Source organism: Babylonia areolata, chromosome 23, assembly GCF_041734735.1.
Source record: "Babylonia areolata isolate BAREFJ2019XMU chromosome 23, ASM4173473v1, whole genome shotgun sequence".
NCBI classification, from domain to species: domain Eukaryota; kingdom Metazoa; phylum Mollusca; class Gastropoda; order Neogastropoda; family Buccinidae; genus Babylonia; species Babylonia areolata.
The window spans coordinates 1,232,229-1,245,167 of NC_134898.1; the positions used below are offsets into that span (position 1 = coordinate 1,232,229).

The 12,939-nt window shown below is 43.7% G+C and overlaps 1 protein-coding gene across 1 annotated transcript in view; it reads left to right on the forward strand.

Annotated features, from left to right (window-relative positions):
• The window catches only part of LOC143298256 (RING finger protein 17-like), a 57,881-nt gene that overhangs the window by 12,652 nt on the left and 32,290 nt on the right, over positions 1 to 12,939 (forward strand). Inside the window, exons 11-20 of the mRNA XM_076611070.1 lie at positions 591 to 639; positions 1,329 to 1,461; positions 1,997 to 2,068; positions 2,666 to 2,808; positions 4,141 to 4,230; positions 5,309 to 5,470; positions 5,826 to 5,976; positions 6,742 to 6,826; positions 9,429 to 9,500; positions 11,532 to 11,676. Coding sequence (XP_076467185.1) covers positions 591 to 639; positions 1,329 to 1,461; positions 1,997 to 2,068; positions 2,666 to 2,808; positions 4,141 to 4,230; positions 5,309 to 5,470; positions 5,826 to 5,976; positions 6,742 to 6,826; positions 9,429 to 9,500; positions 11,532 to 11,676 — 1,102 coding nt within the window. The remainder of the gene's footprint in view (positions 1 to 590; positions 640 to 1,328; positions 1,462 to 1,996; positions 2,069 to 2,665; positions 2,809 to 4,140; positions 4,231 to 5,308; positions 5,471 to 5,825; positions 5,977 to 6,741; positions 6,827 to 9,428; positions 9,501 to 11,531; positions 11,677 to 12,939) is intronic.

Sequence of the window (12,939 nt, forward strand, 5' to 3'; positions counted from 1 at the left end):
GCAAATCGTGTGGTAGCAACTGAATGTAAAATGGCTTTCTTTCTTCAATACAAAACACAAAACAACAAAATTCTGTTTTGGGTGATTTGTTTTATTGACGGATTTCTAGGTATTTGTGGCATTTGCCAGAAAAAGCTTAATAGTGCAAGAAAATATGTGTTATCACTGTTTTAGAATAACACATTAAGTATATTTGGGTTAAAAAAAAAAATGTTAAAATAACATATTAGGTAAATATCAGTACAATTTTTTGTGTGTGATGAAAATGTTATCACTGTTTAAAACAACATATTAAGTACGTATGGGTACAAGTGGGTTTTTTTTAAAAGTTTTTAGTTTTTGTAAAAATTGTTATGACTGTCTTAATACATTTAGTACATATGGGTACACGTTTTTTTGGTGGGGGGTGGGGGGAGGGGGATAAAAAATGTCATCAAAAATATTATCACTGTCTTGAAACAATTTAGTACATATGGGTACTTTTTTTTTTTCTTTCTTTCTTTCTTTCTTTTTGACGTCTTTCCACTCACTCCACCAGACTGAAAGGCTTGAGGGACGATGTGATTTTGTTTTTGTTTGTTTTTTTGCAGAAAGCACTCCTAGAAAGTGCGAAAATGGAACTGGAGGAAGTGTTGATGGGTATGTATTGATGTATGACCCTTGGTGGGAAAAAGTGTTAGTTCTAAATGAAGCTGTCCCACAGACACTTTCATTTTGAGGCAGTCTCATTTGTTCCTGAAAATGAATCAGGAGCGTGTTAGAGATATTCAGATTTGTTTGGAATCATTCATAATTCCGGGTTACTCATTGTGCTCAGTTCTGTATTGTTCTGTAGATCCTTTAGCCCTTTCCACTTTCACAGCGTGTTGCGTGAAATTTACTCCAGCAACTTATCCATGATGTTCATGTGTGGCGTCACATTTATTCAGATAAGGAGAGAAAAGGTGAGCCTGTTTTAGTTCTTACAATTCAGGGAGGGCAGGGATGTTGTTAAATCATGAGCTTACAGTTGGGTCAACAGCAGAGTGAGAGCTGTGTGATCAGTGGTTTCTCCACAGCAATGGGAAGTCATTTACAGCTGAGTCTTATGTGAAGGACTATGACTCTTGAACTAGGACGCAAAATTGCACTGGCTCATAGAGCTGTAGTCTTGGGGGCTTGTTAGCCTTTGGGGACCATCCCAGTGCTGACATTCTGAAAGTCCTCTTGACAAGACAGTCAACAAAAATGACATTGAGGGCCAGACAGGACAGGTTTCCCCTCATAGTGGGACGTGCCTGTCCCACAGCCTTGTAAGTGCTGATGACTGAGGTGTGCCTGGCATACAGATGCTGCCCGTGCCAAGAAGGGAGGCCTGACTCACCTGGTTGATGCTGACCTCATCCTGGAACGGCTGAACAAGGCCAGAGAGGTGCCCTGTGTCGTCACCATCCAAAATGACCTGGTCACTGCACCCCCACAGTCAGTATGCCTGCTTGCTCCTTATGTGTGTGTGCGCTTGCATGTGTAGATGTTCTCACATGTATCAGAATTATGCATGCATTTGAATGACTGGTATGAAATTGCTTTGATTTGTCTCTGCACAAGATGAACTTCAATTTTTTTGATAAATTGATTGTGATCTTTTAGATCATCCCTTTTTATGAATGTTATACTAAGTTCTTTTCTCCTTCAGCTTACTTCCATCTCATTTGTTTTTGTTTTTTTTTTTGTTTTTGGTTTTTTTTCCCCCGCCAAAACAAAGAAATATTTTGGGACAAAATGAAAACGGACCCAGCAAGTTAAGGAAAAGTGTCCATCTCAGATATTCATTTCATTCTAATTGTCAGTTTCTGCACAGACCTTATGAACCAGAATAAATGGCTTCTGCCACGATGGAGCAAGATAACAGGCATACTGCTAAATCTGATAAAGTGATGTCATTTATTGATCAGGTAGATGTTTTTGTGTATGTTATGAATTGTGATTTAACTTGTCTTTTTTCAATTTGTTTTAGGTTTTCAGTCGAACAGACCATGAGAGACACCATCCTACAATATGGTAAAATATCTGCTGCCAACTGTCAGGAGTAAGTATGATTCGTTTGTTTTGGCAAAGATGTGTGTAGCAGGATGATTTAATGGCAGAGGTGTGTGTGGAGGGATTTAATGGCAGATATGTGTGTGTGGCAGGATGATTTAATGGCAGAGGTGTGTGTGGCAGGATGATTTAATGACAGAGGTGTGTGTAGAGGGATGATTTAATGACAGAAGTGTGTGTGGCAGGATGATTTAATGACAGGTGTGTGTGGCAGGATGATTTAATGACAGAGGTGTGTGTAGAGGAATGATTTAATGGCAGAGGTGTGTGTGGCAGAATGATTTAATGGCAGAGGTGTGTGTGGCAGAATGATTTAATGACAGAGGTGTGTGTAGAGGAATGATTTAATGACAGAGTTGTGTGTAGAGGGATGATTTAATGGCAGAGGTGTGTGTGGCAGAATGATTTAATGGCAGAGGTGTGTGTAGAGGAATGATTTAATGACAGAGGTTTGTGTAGAGGGATGATTTAATGACAGAGGTGTGTGTGGCAGAATGATTTAATGGCAGAGGTGTGTGTAGAGGGATGATTTAATGACAGAGGTGTGTGTGGCAGAATGATTTAATGGCAGAGGTGTGTGTGGCAGGATGATCTTGCTGGCCCCAGCAGGCCCCGATGCAGAGAAGCCCCCAGCAGAAGAGCTGCGGTCGTACTCTGTGGCGGAGGTGGACCTGGACTCCCTGTCCACCACAGACTCCAACTCTGTGCCTAGTTCACTGGCTGTGGAGGGTGAGTGCTGGCCTCCTCAGGGCCCTCTTCACTCTGGGAATACTGTATGGTTTTGTGTTGTATTCTTTTCTTTTCTGTTGTCTTTCTTTCTGTCTCAACAGATTTCTCTGTGCGGAATTCAGGCTGCTGTCACTGGCCACACTGCAGTGTCACCCATTCTTATGAAGAAAAAAAGTGCCTGCAATTAAAAAAAAAAGAAAAAAGCCTGCAAGTTACATATCAAAGTGGATTTTGCTGCAGAATCTTTCCATGGACAACTCTTTTGTTGCCATAGGTTCTTTTCCATGCACTAAGTGCATGTCGCACAGAAGACCTCAGTTTTGTCGACTCTTCTCATCTGTATGACTAAATAATACTGCTTCTTTTTGAAAAAAACTGTTGTAGGAATTACCCAGTTCCTTTTTGGAATTTGGTCTTTCTTCAGTCTTTTGTCTTTTTTTGTCTTTTTTTCTTTTTTCCCCTTTTTTTTTCAATTCTGGTCCAACCATCTGTATGCTTTCAAACCTTTTTTGTGTGTCTTGACTACATATAGGACAGTTGTAATCACCTGTACTTCTCCGAGCTTTAGAGTCGAGTTAATGTTATGTTTTTTCCTGGTGTATGTATGTGTACTTGTTCAGTATCTATGTTTATCCCCTTTGTGGTCAGTAGTTTTCATATTTTCATTTCTGAAAGATCATCGGGACAGTTAGTTTTGTCAAGCATAGGTCATTCCATCAAACCTGCAGGAACAGTTATGTTTTGTTACTGAGAAACCCGCAAATGAGTGGCTGAGGACGGGTTACAGAAAATTTGTGAGGTGGTTTCTGGAATTGAAGAGATCTGAATCTTTTATCAGTTCCATTAATGCTAAAGAGGAGTGACACCACAGGTCTCATGAACTGTCTCTTAAATTAAGCATTGAAAGAAGAGCAGTAACTGTCAGCTGTAAGTGGAGAAAGAAAAAGACCCGTTCGATTCCACTGAGCATTCCATCAGCTTGGACACCTGTAAATAAACAAAATGCAGCCGCATGCAGATGGTGCTGTCAATTATTTCCAGAGACTTGGAGGAGATATTTTAGGGTTTGACTGGAAACTGGTAAGAAATACTGTCCTTTGCTCTTTGTTTACGTTGTGTTTATTAGTAGTGAATGTACGTCAGTGTTATTACCTTCTAATACTTCTTGTTTGGATTATGCTTCATGTGATGGATATATCCACACTTAGGTTGTTGTTCACAGTGCCAGCTACACACAAACCCAGTGTGTGTATGTGGTGTTAAGCATGGGATAGTGCTTTGTATTTGGAATGCTTTCCACGTGACTGATAGAGGTGGCATGTATATGTGCAGAAGACAAGAACATGAGTGATGTTGAAGAGGAGATGGTAGCCTGTCGTGAAGACATGGAGGCAGAGCCAGCCTTGAAACGCCTCGTGATTGGTGAGTGACCCTGACATCTGGACATCACCCCCACCCCTCCCTTCCCCACATGAAACGCATTGTTATCAGTGAGTGACCGTCATCTGGACATGACTTTCCCCCCACGCCCCCCTTCCCCACATGAAACACCTTGTTATCAGTGAGTGACCGTCATCTGGACATGACTTTCCCCCCCACCCTCCCTTCCCCACATGAAACGCATTGTTATCAGTGAGTGACCGTCATCTGGACATGACTTCCCCCCCCACCCTCCCTTCCCCACATGAAACACCTTGTTATCAGTGAGTGACCGTCATCTGGACATGACTTTCCCCCATGAAATACCATACCTGTGAGTGACCGTCATCTGGACATGACTTTCCCCCCCACCCTCCCTTCCCCACATGAAACACCTTGTTATCAGTGAGTGACCGTCATCTGGACATGACTTTCCCCCATGAAATGCCATACCTGTGAGTGACCGTCATCTGGACATGACTTTCCCCCCCCACCCTCCCTTCCCCACATGAAACACCTCATCATCAGTGAGTGACCATCATCTGGACATGACTCCCCCCCCCCCCCCCCCCTCAACCCTCTCTCCCTTCCCCACATGAAACGCCTCGTTATCAGTGAGTGACCCTGACATCTGGACATGACCCCCCCCTTCCCCACATGAAACACTTCGTTATTGTTGAGTGACCATCATCTGGACATGACATTTCCCCATGAAACACTTTGTTATTGGTGAGTGTCTGTCATCTGGACAAAACTCCCCCCGCCCCCCTCCCTCCCCTCATGAAACTTCTTGTTATCGGTGAGTGACCATCATCTGGACATGACATTTCCCCATGAAACACTTTGTTATTGGTGAGTGACTGTCATCTGGACAAAACTCCCCCCGCCCCCATCCCTCCCCTCATGAAATGCCTTATTGGTGTGTGACCATGTCATCTGGACATGACTTCCCCCCCCATCCAACTCCTTGTTCACTGAAACACTTAAAAAAACAACAACAAAAAACGGATTAACATTTCCACTTTCTACAAACAACATATTGGGTGCACGTGTGATGGTGGTGTGGCTGTGTTGTGTAAAGGTCACACGGAGCAGGTGAAGGTCACTCACATTCGCACACCTGCCCAGTTCTACGTACAGCTGTTGGTGCAGCAGGAGGAGATTGACCGGCTGCACAGACAGATCAATGCTTTCTGCCGCAGTGCTGAGGGCCGCAAGGCCGTGCCCGACCTTGTGGAGAAAGGTGAGCTACCGAAGTGGGCGGGGTTTTTTGTGCAGTCCAAGTCTGTAAACATTTTGGAAAAAAATGAAGAGAACCATTTCCAGGGCTGATGAAATTTCTTTTTGAAAATATGCCTTGCCCTTCAGGGTCCAGAAAAGCCTTGGAATTTTGATAAAAGACATGACCAGTACCATTCAACAAAGAGCTTAATGCATTAAAGGAAAAATAAAAAAGGAATGAAAGAGCAACCAAAAGTACAACATCAGTACTAAGAAATCCTCTGGTCTCTTCTTGTCAGCTTGTGTAGCAGATGAATTTAGTCTTCCGATGGCCTTAAAAATCTATGTGACCTTTCATCTTTAACCTCTGTACGCAGGTGATACAGTGTTGGCCCAGTTTTCTCAGGATAAAAAGTGGTACCGTGCCCGTGTGCATCGTGTCCTCACTACTGACAAGGGCAAAGGGAAGCCCAAGTATGAAGTGGGCTTCATCGACTTTGGTAATACAGCCCTGCTGTTTCGTACCAAGTAAGTTGGCGCTGGGGAAAGGGTCTCTTCTTTGTCAGTGGACTGCAACTCCCATGCTCACTCGTACACACATGTGGGCTTTTATGTGTATGACTGTTTTTACCCCCACCATGTTAGTCATACTCTGTTTTTTAGGGGGCGTGGGTGTGTGTGTGTGCATGCCGGGTAAGTTCTTGTTTCCATAACCCACTGTATGCTGGCATGGATTACAGGATCTTTATCGTGCATAGCTGATATTCTGCATGCCTATACACATGAAAGAGGTTCAGGCATTAGCATGTCTGTAGAGAGATCAGAAAAATCTCTTGGTGTCAGGACTGGGATTCGAACTTTGGACCATCGGATTAAAGGTCTAGCCTTTAACCAATCAGCTGTTGCACCCATCAGGGAAAGGGTTTGAAAGGTTGTGTGCCGAACAGAGCATCAGCTGCTGATTGTGGTCTTTCTCTGGTCTGTGTGTGTGTGTGTGTGTGTGTGTGTGTGTGTGTGTGTGTGTGTGTTTTGATGATGATGTTGTGTTGGAAATATAAAATTGTTTGCTTGTATTGGATATAGTGATGAAAATATTTGTATTGGAAATTAGAATTATCAGAAATAGTAATGAAAATGTTTGCTTGTATTGGAAATGGAAGCTATTGGACATGATACTGAAAATGTTGCTTTGTATTGGAAATGAAAGTTATCCAAAGTAGTTATGTAAATGTTTGCTTGTATTGGAAATAAAAGTTATGGGAAATTGTAATAAAAATGTTTTCTGCTGTGCAGGATACGGACGATGCAGAAACGGTTCATGAAACCGGCATTGTATGCCCATGAATGTGGCCTCTATGACATTCTGCCTGCAGATAGAGTGAGTTCACCTTTTTTCCCCTCTTTTTGTATTTGTTTTTCTCTTTTTCTTTTTTTTTTTTTTACTGTGTGTGCAGAAGTGTTCTCTAATTTATATTTTCAGTTGTTTCTGTGTGATGAGGATAGTGTGTGGTTAGCAGCATAAAAACCAGTGTTGAACTTTTCTTTGTGTGATGAGGATAGTGTGTGGTTAGCAGCATAAAAACCAGCGTTGAACTTTTCTTTGTGTGATGAGGATAGTGTGTGGTTAGCAGCATAAAAACCAGTGTTGAACTTTTCTTTGTGTGATGAGGAGTGTATGGTTAGCAGCAAAAAAACCAGTGTTGAACTTTTCTCTGTGTGATGAGGATAGTGTGTGGTTAGCAGCATAAAAACCAGTGTTGAACTTTTCTCTGTGTGATGAGGATAGTGTGTGGTTAGCAGCATAAAAACCAGTGTTGAACTTTTCTTTGTGTGATGAGGAGTGTATGGTTTGCAGCATAAAAACCAGTGTTGAACTTTTCTTTGTGTGATGAGGAGTGTATGGTTAGCAGCAAAAAAACCAGTGTTGAACTTTTCTCTGTGTGATGAGGATAGTGTGTGGTTAGCAGCATAAAAACCAGTGTTGAACTTTTCTTTGTGTGATGAGGAGTGTATGGTTTGCAGCATAAAAACCAGTGTTGAACTTTTCTTTGTGTGATGAGGAGTGTATGGTTAGCAGCAAAAAAACCAGTGTTGAACTTTTCTTTGTGTGATGAGGAGTGTATGGTTAGCAGCAAAAAAACCAGTGTTGAACTTTTCTCTGTGTGATGAGGATAGTGTATGGTTTGCAGCATAAAAACCAGTGTTGAACTTTTCTTTGTGTGATGAGGAGTGTATGGTTTGCAGCAAAAAAACCAGTGTTGAACTTTTCTTTGTGTGATGAGGAGTGTATGGTTTGCAGCAAAAAAACCAGTGTTGAACTTTTCTTTGTGTGATGAGGAGTGTATGGTTAGCAGCAAAAAAACCAGTGTTGAACTTTTCTCTGTGTGATGAGGAGTGTATGGTTTGCAGCAAAAAAACCAGTGTTGAACTTTTCTTTGTGTGATGAGGATAGTGTGTGGTTAGCAGCATAAAAACCAGTGTTGAACTTTTCTGTGTGTGATGAGGATAGTGTGTGGTTAGCAGCATAAAAACCAAAGTGTTGAACTTGAATTTGATGTGCATGGTGTATTTGGGTCTTTCTGATTTAATTTTCCACATGAATACAAATTGAAAAAAAAATATAGTGATTGAAAAAAAATCCCAAGGTGATCTTTCCAATTGAAATAAAGTTTCTGATGTGTATAGGAGACAATGATTCATTTTAAGGGTCACAAACCAGCACTCGTATTGCTCTTCCATTTATCTTCTGATGTGTACAGGAGACAATGATTCATTTTAAGGGTCACAAACCAGCACTCGTATTGCTCTTCCATTTATCTTCTGATGTGTACAGGAGACAATGATTCATTTTAAGGGTCACAAACCAGCACTCGTATTGCTGTTCCATTTATCTTCTGATGTGTACAGGAGACAATGATTCATTTTAAGGGTCACAAACCAGCACTCGTATTGCTCTTCCATTTATCTGGATTCTTGACTTGATACTTCTAGATTTTTGGCATTTGGGGTTTTACAGGTTTGTAAGAAATATTTGAAATTTAGTGATTAAAATTACTTGTGAACATTAGTTTCAGGCATTGCACTTTTCTCCATTTTGGTGGATTGCATGCAGTTTCATTGCTCAGATCCTAGGGGAAGAATTTTTTTCCACTGCTGTCAGTATCATGCTACACCTCTGCTAAAAAAAAAAAAAAAAGTTGAGTGTATGCAGATGTCTGTGACTTTGGTGTTCTTGGTTTTGCTTTTCTGGTCCTGTGGTGTGGCTGCTGTTGTCACTTTGTTTTTCTGGTCCTGTGGTGTGGCTGCTGTTGTCATTGCTTTGTTTTTCTGGTCCTGTGGTGTGGCTGCTGTTGTCATTGCTTTGTTTTTCTGGTCCTGTGGTGTGGCTGCTGTTGTCATTGCTTTGTTTTTCTGGTCCTGTGGTGTGGCTGCTGTTGTCATTGCTTTGTTTTTCTGGTCCTGTGGTGTGGCTGCTGTTGTCATTGCTTTGTTTTTCTGGTCCTGTGGTGTGGCTGCTGTTGTCATTGCTTTGTTTTTCTGGTCCTGTGGTGTGGCTGCTGTTGTCACTTTGTTTTTCTGGTCCTGTGGTGTGGCTGCTGTTGTCATTGCTTTGTTTTTCTGGTCCTGTGGTGTGGCTGCTGTTGTCATTGCTTTGTTTTTCTGGTCCTGTGGTGTGGCTGCTGTTGTCATTGCTTTGTTTTTCTGGTCCTGTGGTGTGGCTGCTGTTGTCATTGCTTTGTTTTTCTGGTCCTGTGGTGTGGCTGCTGTTGTCATTGCTTTGTTTTTCTGGTCCTGTGGTGTGGCTGCTGTTGTCATTGCTTTGTTTTTCTGGTCCTGTGGTGTGGCTGCTGTTGTCATTGCTTTGTTTTTCTGCTTTGCTTCTAAAAATGTTTTGATAGTGAAAGTGTAGTAGCACTGGTTTTGTTGTGGGGGAAGGGTTCAGTGTGGTGTGGACGATGACGGTGGACGATGTGTTGCAGGAAGTGGGCTGGAAGAAGGACTCGGTGAGGACCATGGTGAAGATGACGGAGGCAGGGCCTTTGGTCATGACGGTAAGTCAGGCCCTACACTTCATGCTGCCTCCATTGATGTGTAGATCTAGTCATCAGCCCCATACATATGCAATCATGATGTTTTTCTGACTATAGTCAGATTTCCCACCGAAAATTGGCTCCAGAGGTCATTTTTGAAATTCGTGTAAATCTGTTGAGAAAATCGGGGGGGGGGGCTTCCGACGAAGGAAGGTTGCACGTAGGTTGTCGGACCGATTGACAAGACAGACCCACAGCATTTGCTAAAATACCCCATGTTTGGATAAATGAACAAATTGAGAATAAGTATTCTGTTGCTCCTCTGTCATCATTCAGCTTATCCGTATTCATTCGGGATTTCAAAACTTTTGCTCGCGGGCTTCACGACTTACAAAGATACCTGATTTCATTGATCGTCTTCAGTCATTGACAAAATGAGAAAACTCACGAAGGATGATCAGATTTTTGCAGCAGAGATTGATAAAGGAGTGAAAAATAAGTGGAACTTGGCCTGGCAAGATGAGATCATGCATTAAAAAAAAACTTTACGGGTAGGTGACGCCATTCACAAAATAGACGCCACAAAAAATGAAAACGGAATGCTCTTTCGAAAGCGTCGTTTGTTGACCCTTGAGAGGCGATCCAGTGACTTGTCAGAGCACCAAAATCGAAGTCTGAAAGTTTCCTAATGGCCATTTGAAGTTGTCAAAATGCTGATAATGAAAGGTGATCTCTACATGGCATGGCATGCATTGATATCACTGTGAAAAGCACACACGTGCGCACATGCACTGACACACATGCGGTCGATCACACACACACACACACTCACTCACACAAAGAGTTAAAGACAAAAAGAGTTGTATTTAAAGCAGTGCACATACATGCACACACATGAATGTTTACGCTTTCCTCCCATGTCTGTCTGTCTGTCTCTCTTTCTCACATACACACAGAGAGTTGGATTGAAAACACACACACACACACACACACACACGAGACAAGATTTTCATGTCCCCAGGGCTGACTTTTGCAGGTTTGAAAGCAAAAAACACTTCAGTTTAGGAAGAATTGGACTGATTTTGTGTTCCGTGGGTTGGAATAGCTCAGCAGCATTGGTGGCCCGCAAGTGCAGATTTTATGATTTGAAATAGAGAAATACCTTCAGCTTCATGGGGCTTCGTCACCAGACCCCGACCCCCACCAGGGGCATTGACCCATGGGCCCCCACTGGGGGCCTTCTGCGGCCGCCAGGCTCCCACCTTTCAGACTCGGTCGCAATTTCCCAATCTCATGCCTGATACATGGTATGCATATGAGCGTATGCATGCATAGGTACTTATATATAATGTATATATTCATATGTGTATAATACGCTTCTGTAATCGTGTTTGTATATACTATCTGATTCATGTTTATACCATTTATGTACTACCCCCCCCTTCCCCCAATATTCCCTGTGAGTCCAGTGCCCATGACAGTGGAGAAGTGCAGTACATGCATGGTGTTGCCGTGTGGTGCAGGTGGTGCTCTATGTACTATCCCCCCTTGCCCCAATATCCCCTGTGAGTCCAGTGCCCATGGCAGTAGAGAAGTGCAGTACATGCATGGTGTTGCCGTGTGGTGCAGGTGGTGCTCTATGTACTATCCCCCCTTCCCCCAATATTCCCTGTGAGTCCAGTGCCCATGGCAGTAGAGAAGTGCAGTACATGCATGGTGTTGCCGTGTGGTGCAGGTGGTGCTCTATGTACTATCCCCCCTTCCCCCAATATTCCCTGTGAGTCCAGTGCCCATGGCAGTAGAGAAGTGCAGTACATGCATGGTGTTGCCGTGTGGTGCAGGTGGTGCTCTATGTACTACCCCCCTTGCCCCAATATTCCCTGTGAGTCCAGTGCCCATGGCAGTAGAGAAGTGCAGTACATGCATGGTGTTGCCGTGTGGTGCAGGTGGTGCTCTATGTACTATCCCCCCTTCCCCCAATATTCCCTGTGAGTCCAGTGCCCATGGCAGTAGAGAAGTGCAGTACATGCATGGTGTTGCCGTGTGGTGCAGGTGGTGGAGATCATCGGGGGAAAGCTGGAGGTGGACCTGGGCATGCCTGACCTGGACAGTGTGGATGGACGTCCTGTGTCCGTCAGGGACAGCCTGGTATTTTTGGAGCAGGCCATCTTCAACGTTCGCTCCCCGCACCCCTCTGGTCAGTCTCTCTCTTCCTTCTCTGCACTGGTCAGACTGTCTCTTCCTTCTGTGCACTGGTCAGACTCTCTCTTCCTTCTCTGCACTGGTCACACTGTCTCTTCCTTCTCTGCACTGGTCAGTCTCTCTCTTCCTTCTCTGCACTGGTCAGACTGTCTCTTCCTTCTCTGCACTGGTCAGTCTGTCTCTTCCTTCTCTGCACTGGTCAGTCTGTCTCTTCCTTCTCTGCACTGGTCAGTCTGTCTCTTCCTTCTCTGCACTGGTCAGACTGTCTCTTCCTTCTCTGCACTGGTCAGACTGTCTCTTCCTTCTCTGCACTGGTCAGTCTGTCTCTTCCTTCTCTGCACTGGTCAGTCTGTCTCTTCCTTCTCTGCACTGGTCAGTCTGTCTCTTCCTTCTCTGCACTGGTCAGACTGTCTCTTCCTTCTCTGCACTGGTCAGACTGTCTCTTCCTTTGCTACACTGTTTTCACTGCAGCTGATGTTAGACCAAGTGTTTGTGACTTTGTCCATGTTTGTGTGAGTGTGTGTGCATGCTTGTTTGTGGGTGTGTGTGTGTATATGAGTGTGTGTGCTGTTGATGTGTATGTTTGTTGGAGTATGTGTATGCTTGTTAGTGGGTGGTTGTGTTTATGTAAATATGTGTTCTTGCTTGTGAGTGGGTGTGTGAGTGTGTATGCATGTGTGCTTGTGAGTGTGTGTGTGCTTGTGAGAGGATGTTTGTGTGTATGTGTGTGTGTGCACAAATGCATCTGTAGGAGTATTTCTACATATTGGCAATTTGGTGTTTTTTTTCCCCGTTTTTGTTTTGGTATTTAGAGAGATTTCACTTATGTGGTCCCTGGGCCATAGATAGATTTTTAGACTGGTTGGTTGCATTTCTCTTTTACTTAGTACCACCTCAGAAAAGAGTGTGGCTGCCTAAAAAAAATACTAGAGAAAAGGCAGTGACAGACATGAGTCCTGCAGCAGACCGGAAGTACCAGGGGGTCACAGCCCACACATACAGAGAAAGGACAGTGACAGACATGAGTCCTGCAGCAGACAGGAAGTACCAGGGGGTCACAGCCCACACATACAGAGAAAGGACAGTGACAGACATGAGTCCTGCAGCAGACAGGAAGTACCAGGGGGTCACAGCCCACACATACAGAGAACAGGCAGTGACAGACATGAGTCCTGCAACAGACAGGAAGTACCAGGGGGTCACAGCCCACACATACAGAGAAAGGACAGTGACAGACATGAGTCCTGCAGTAGACAGG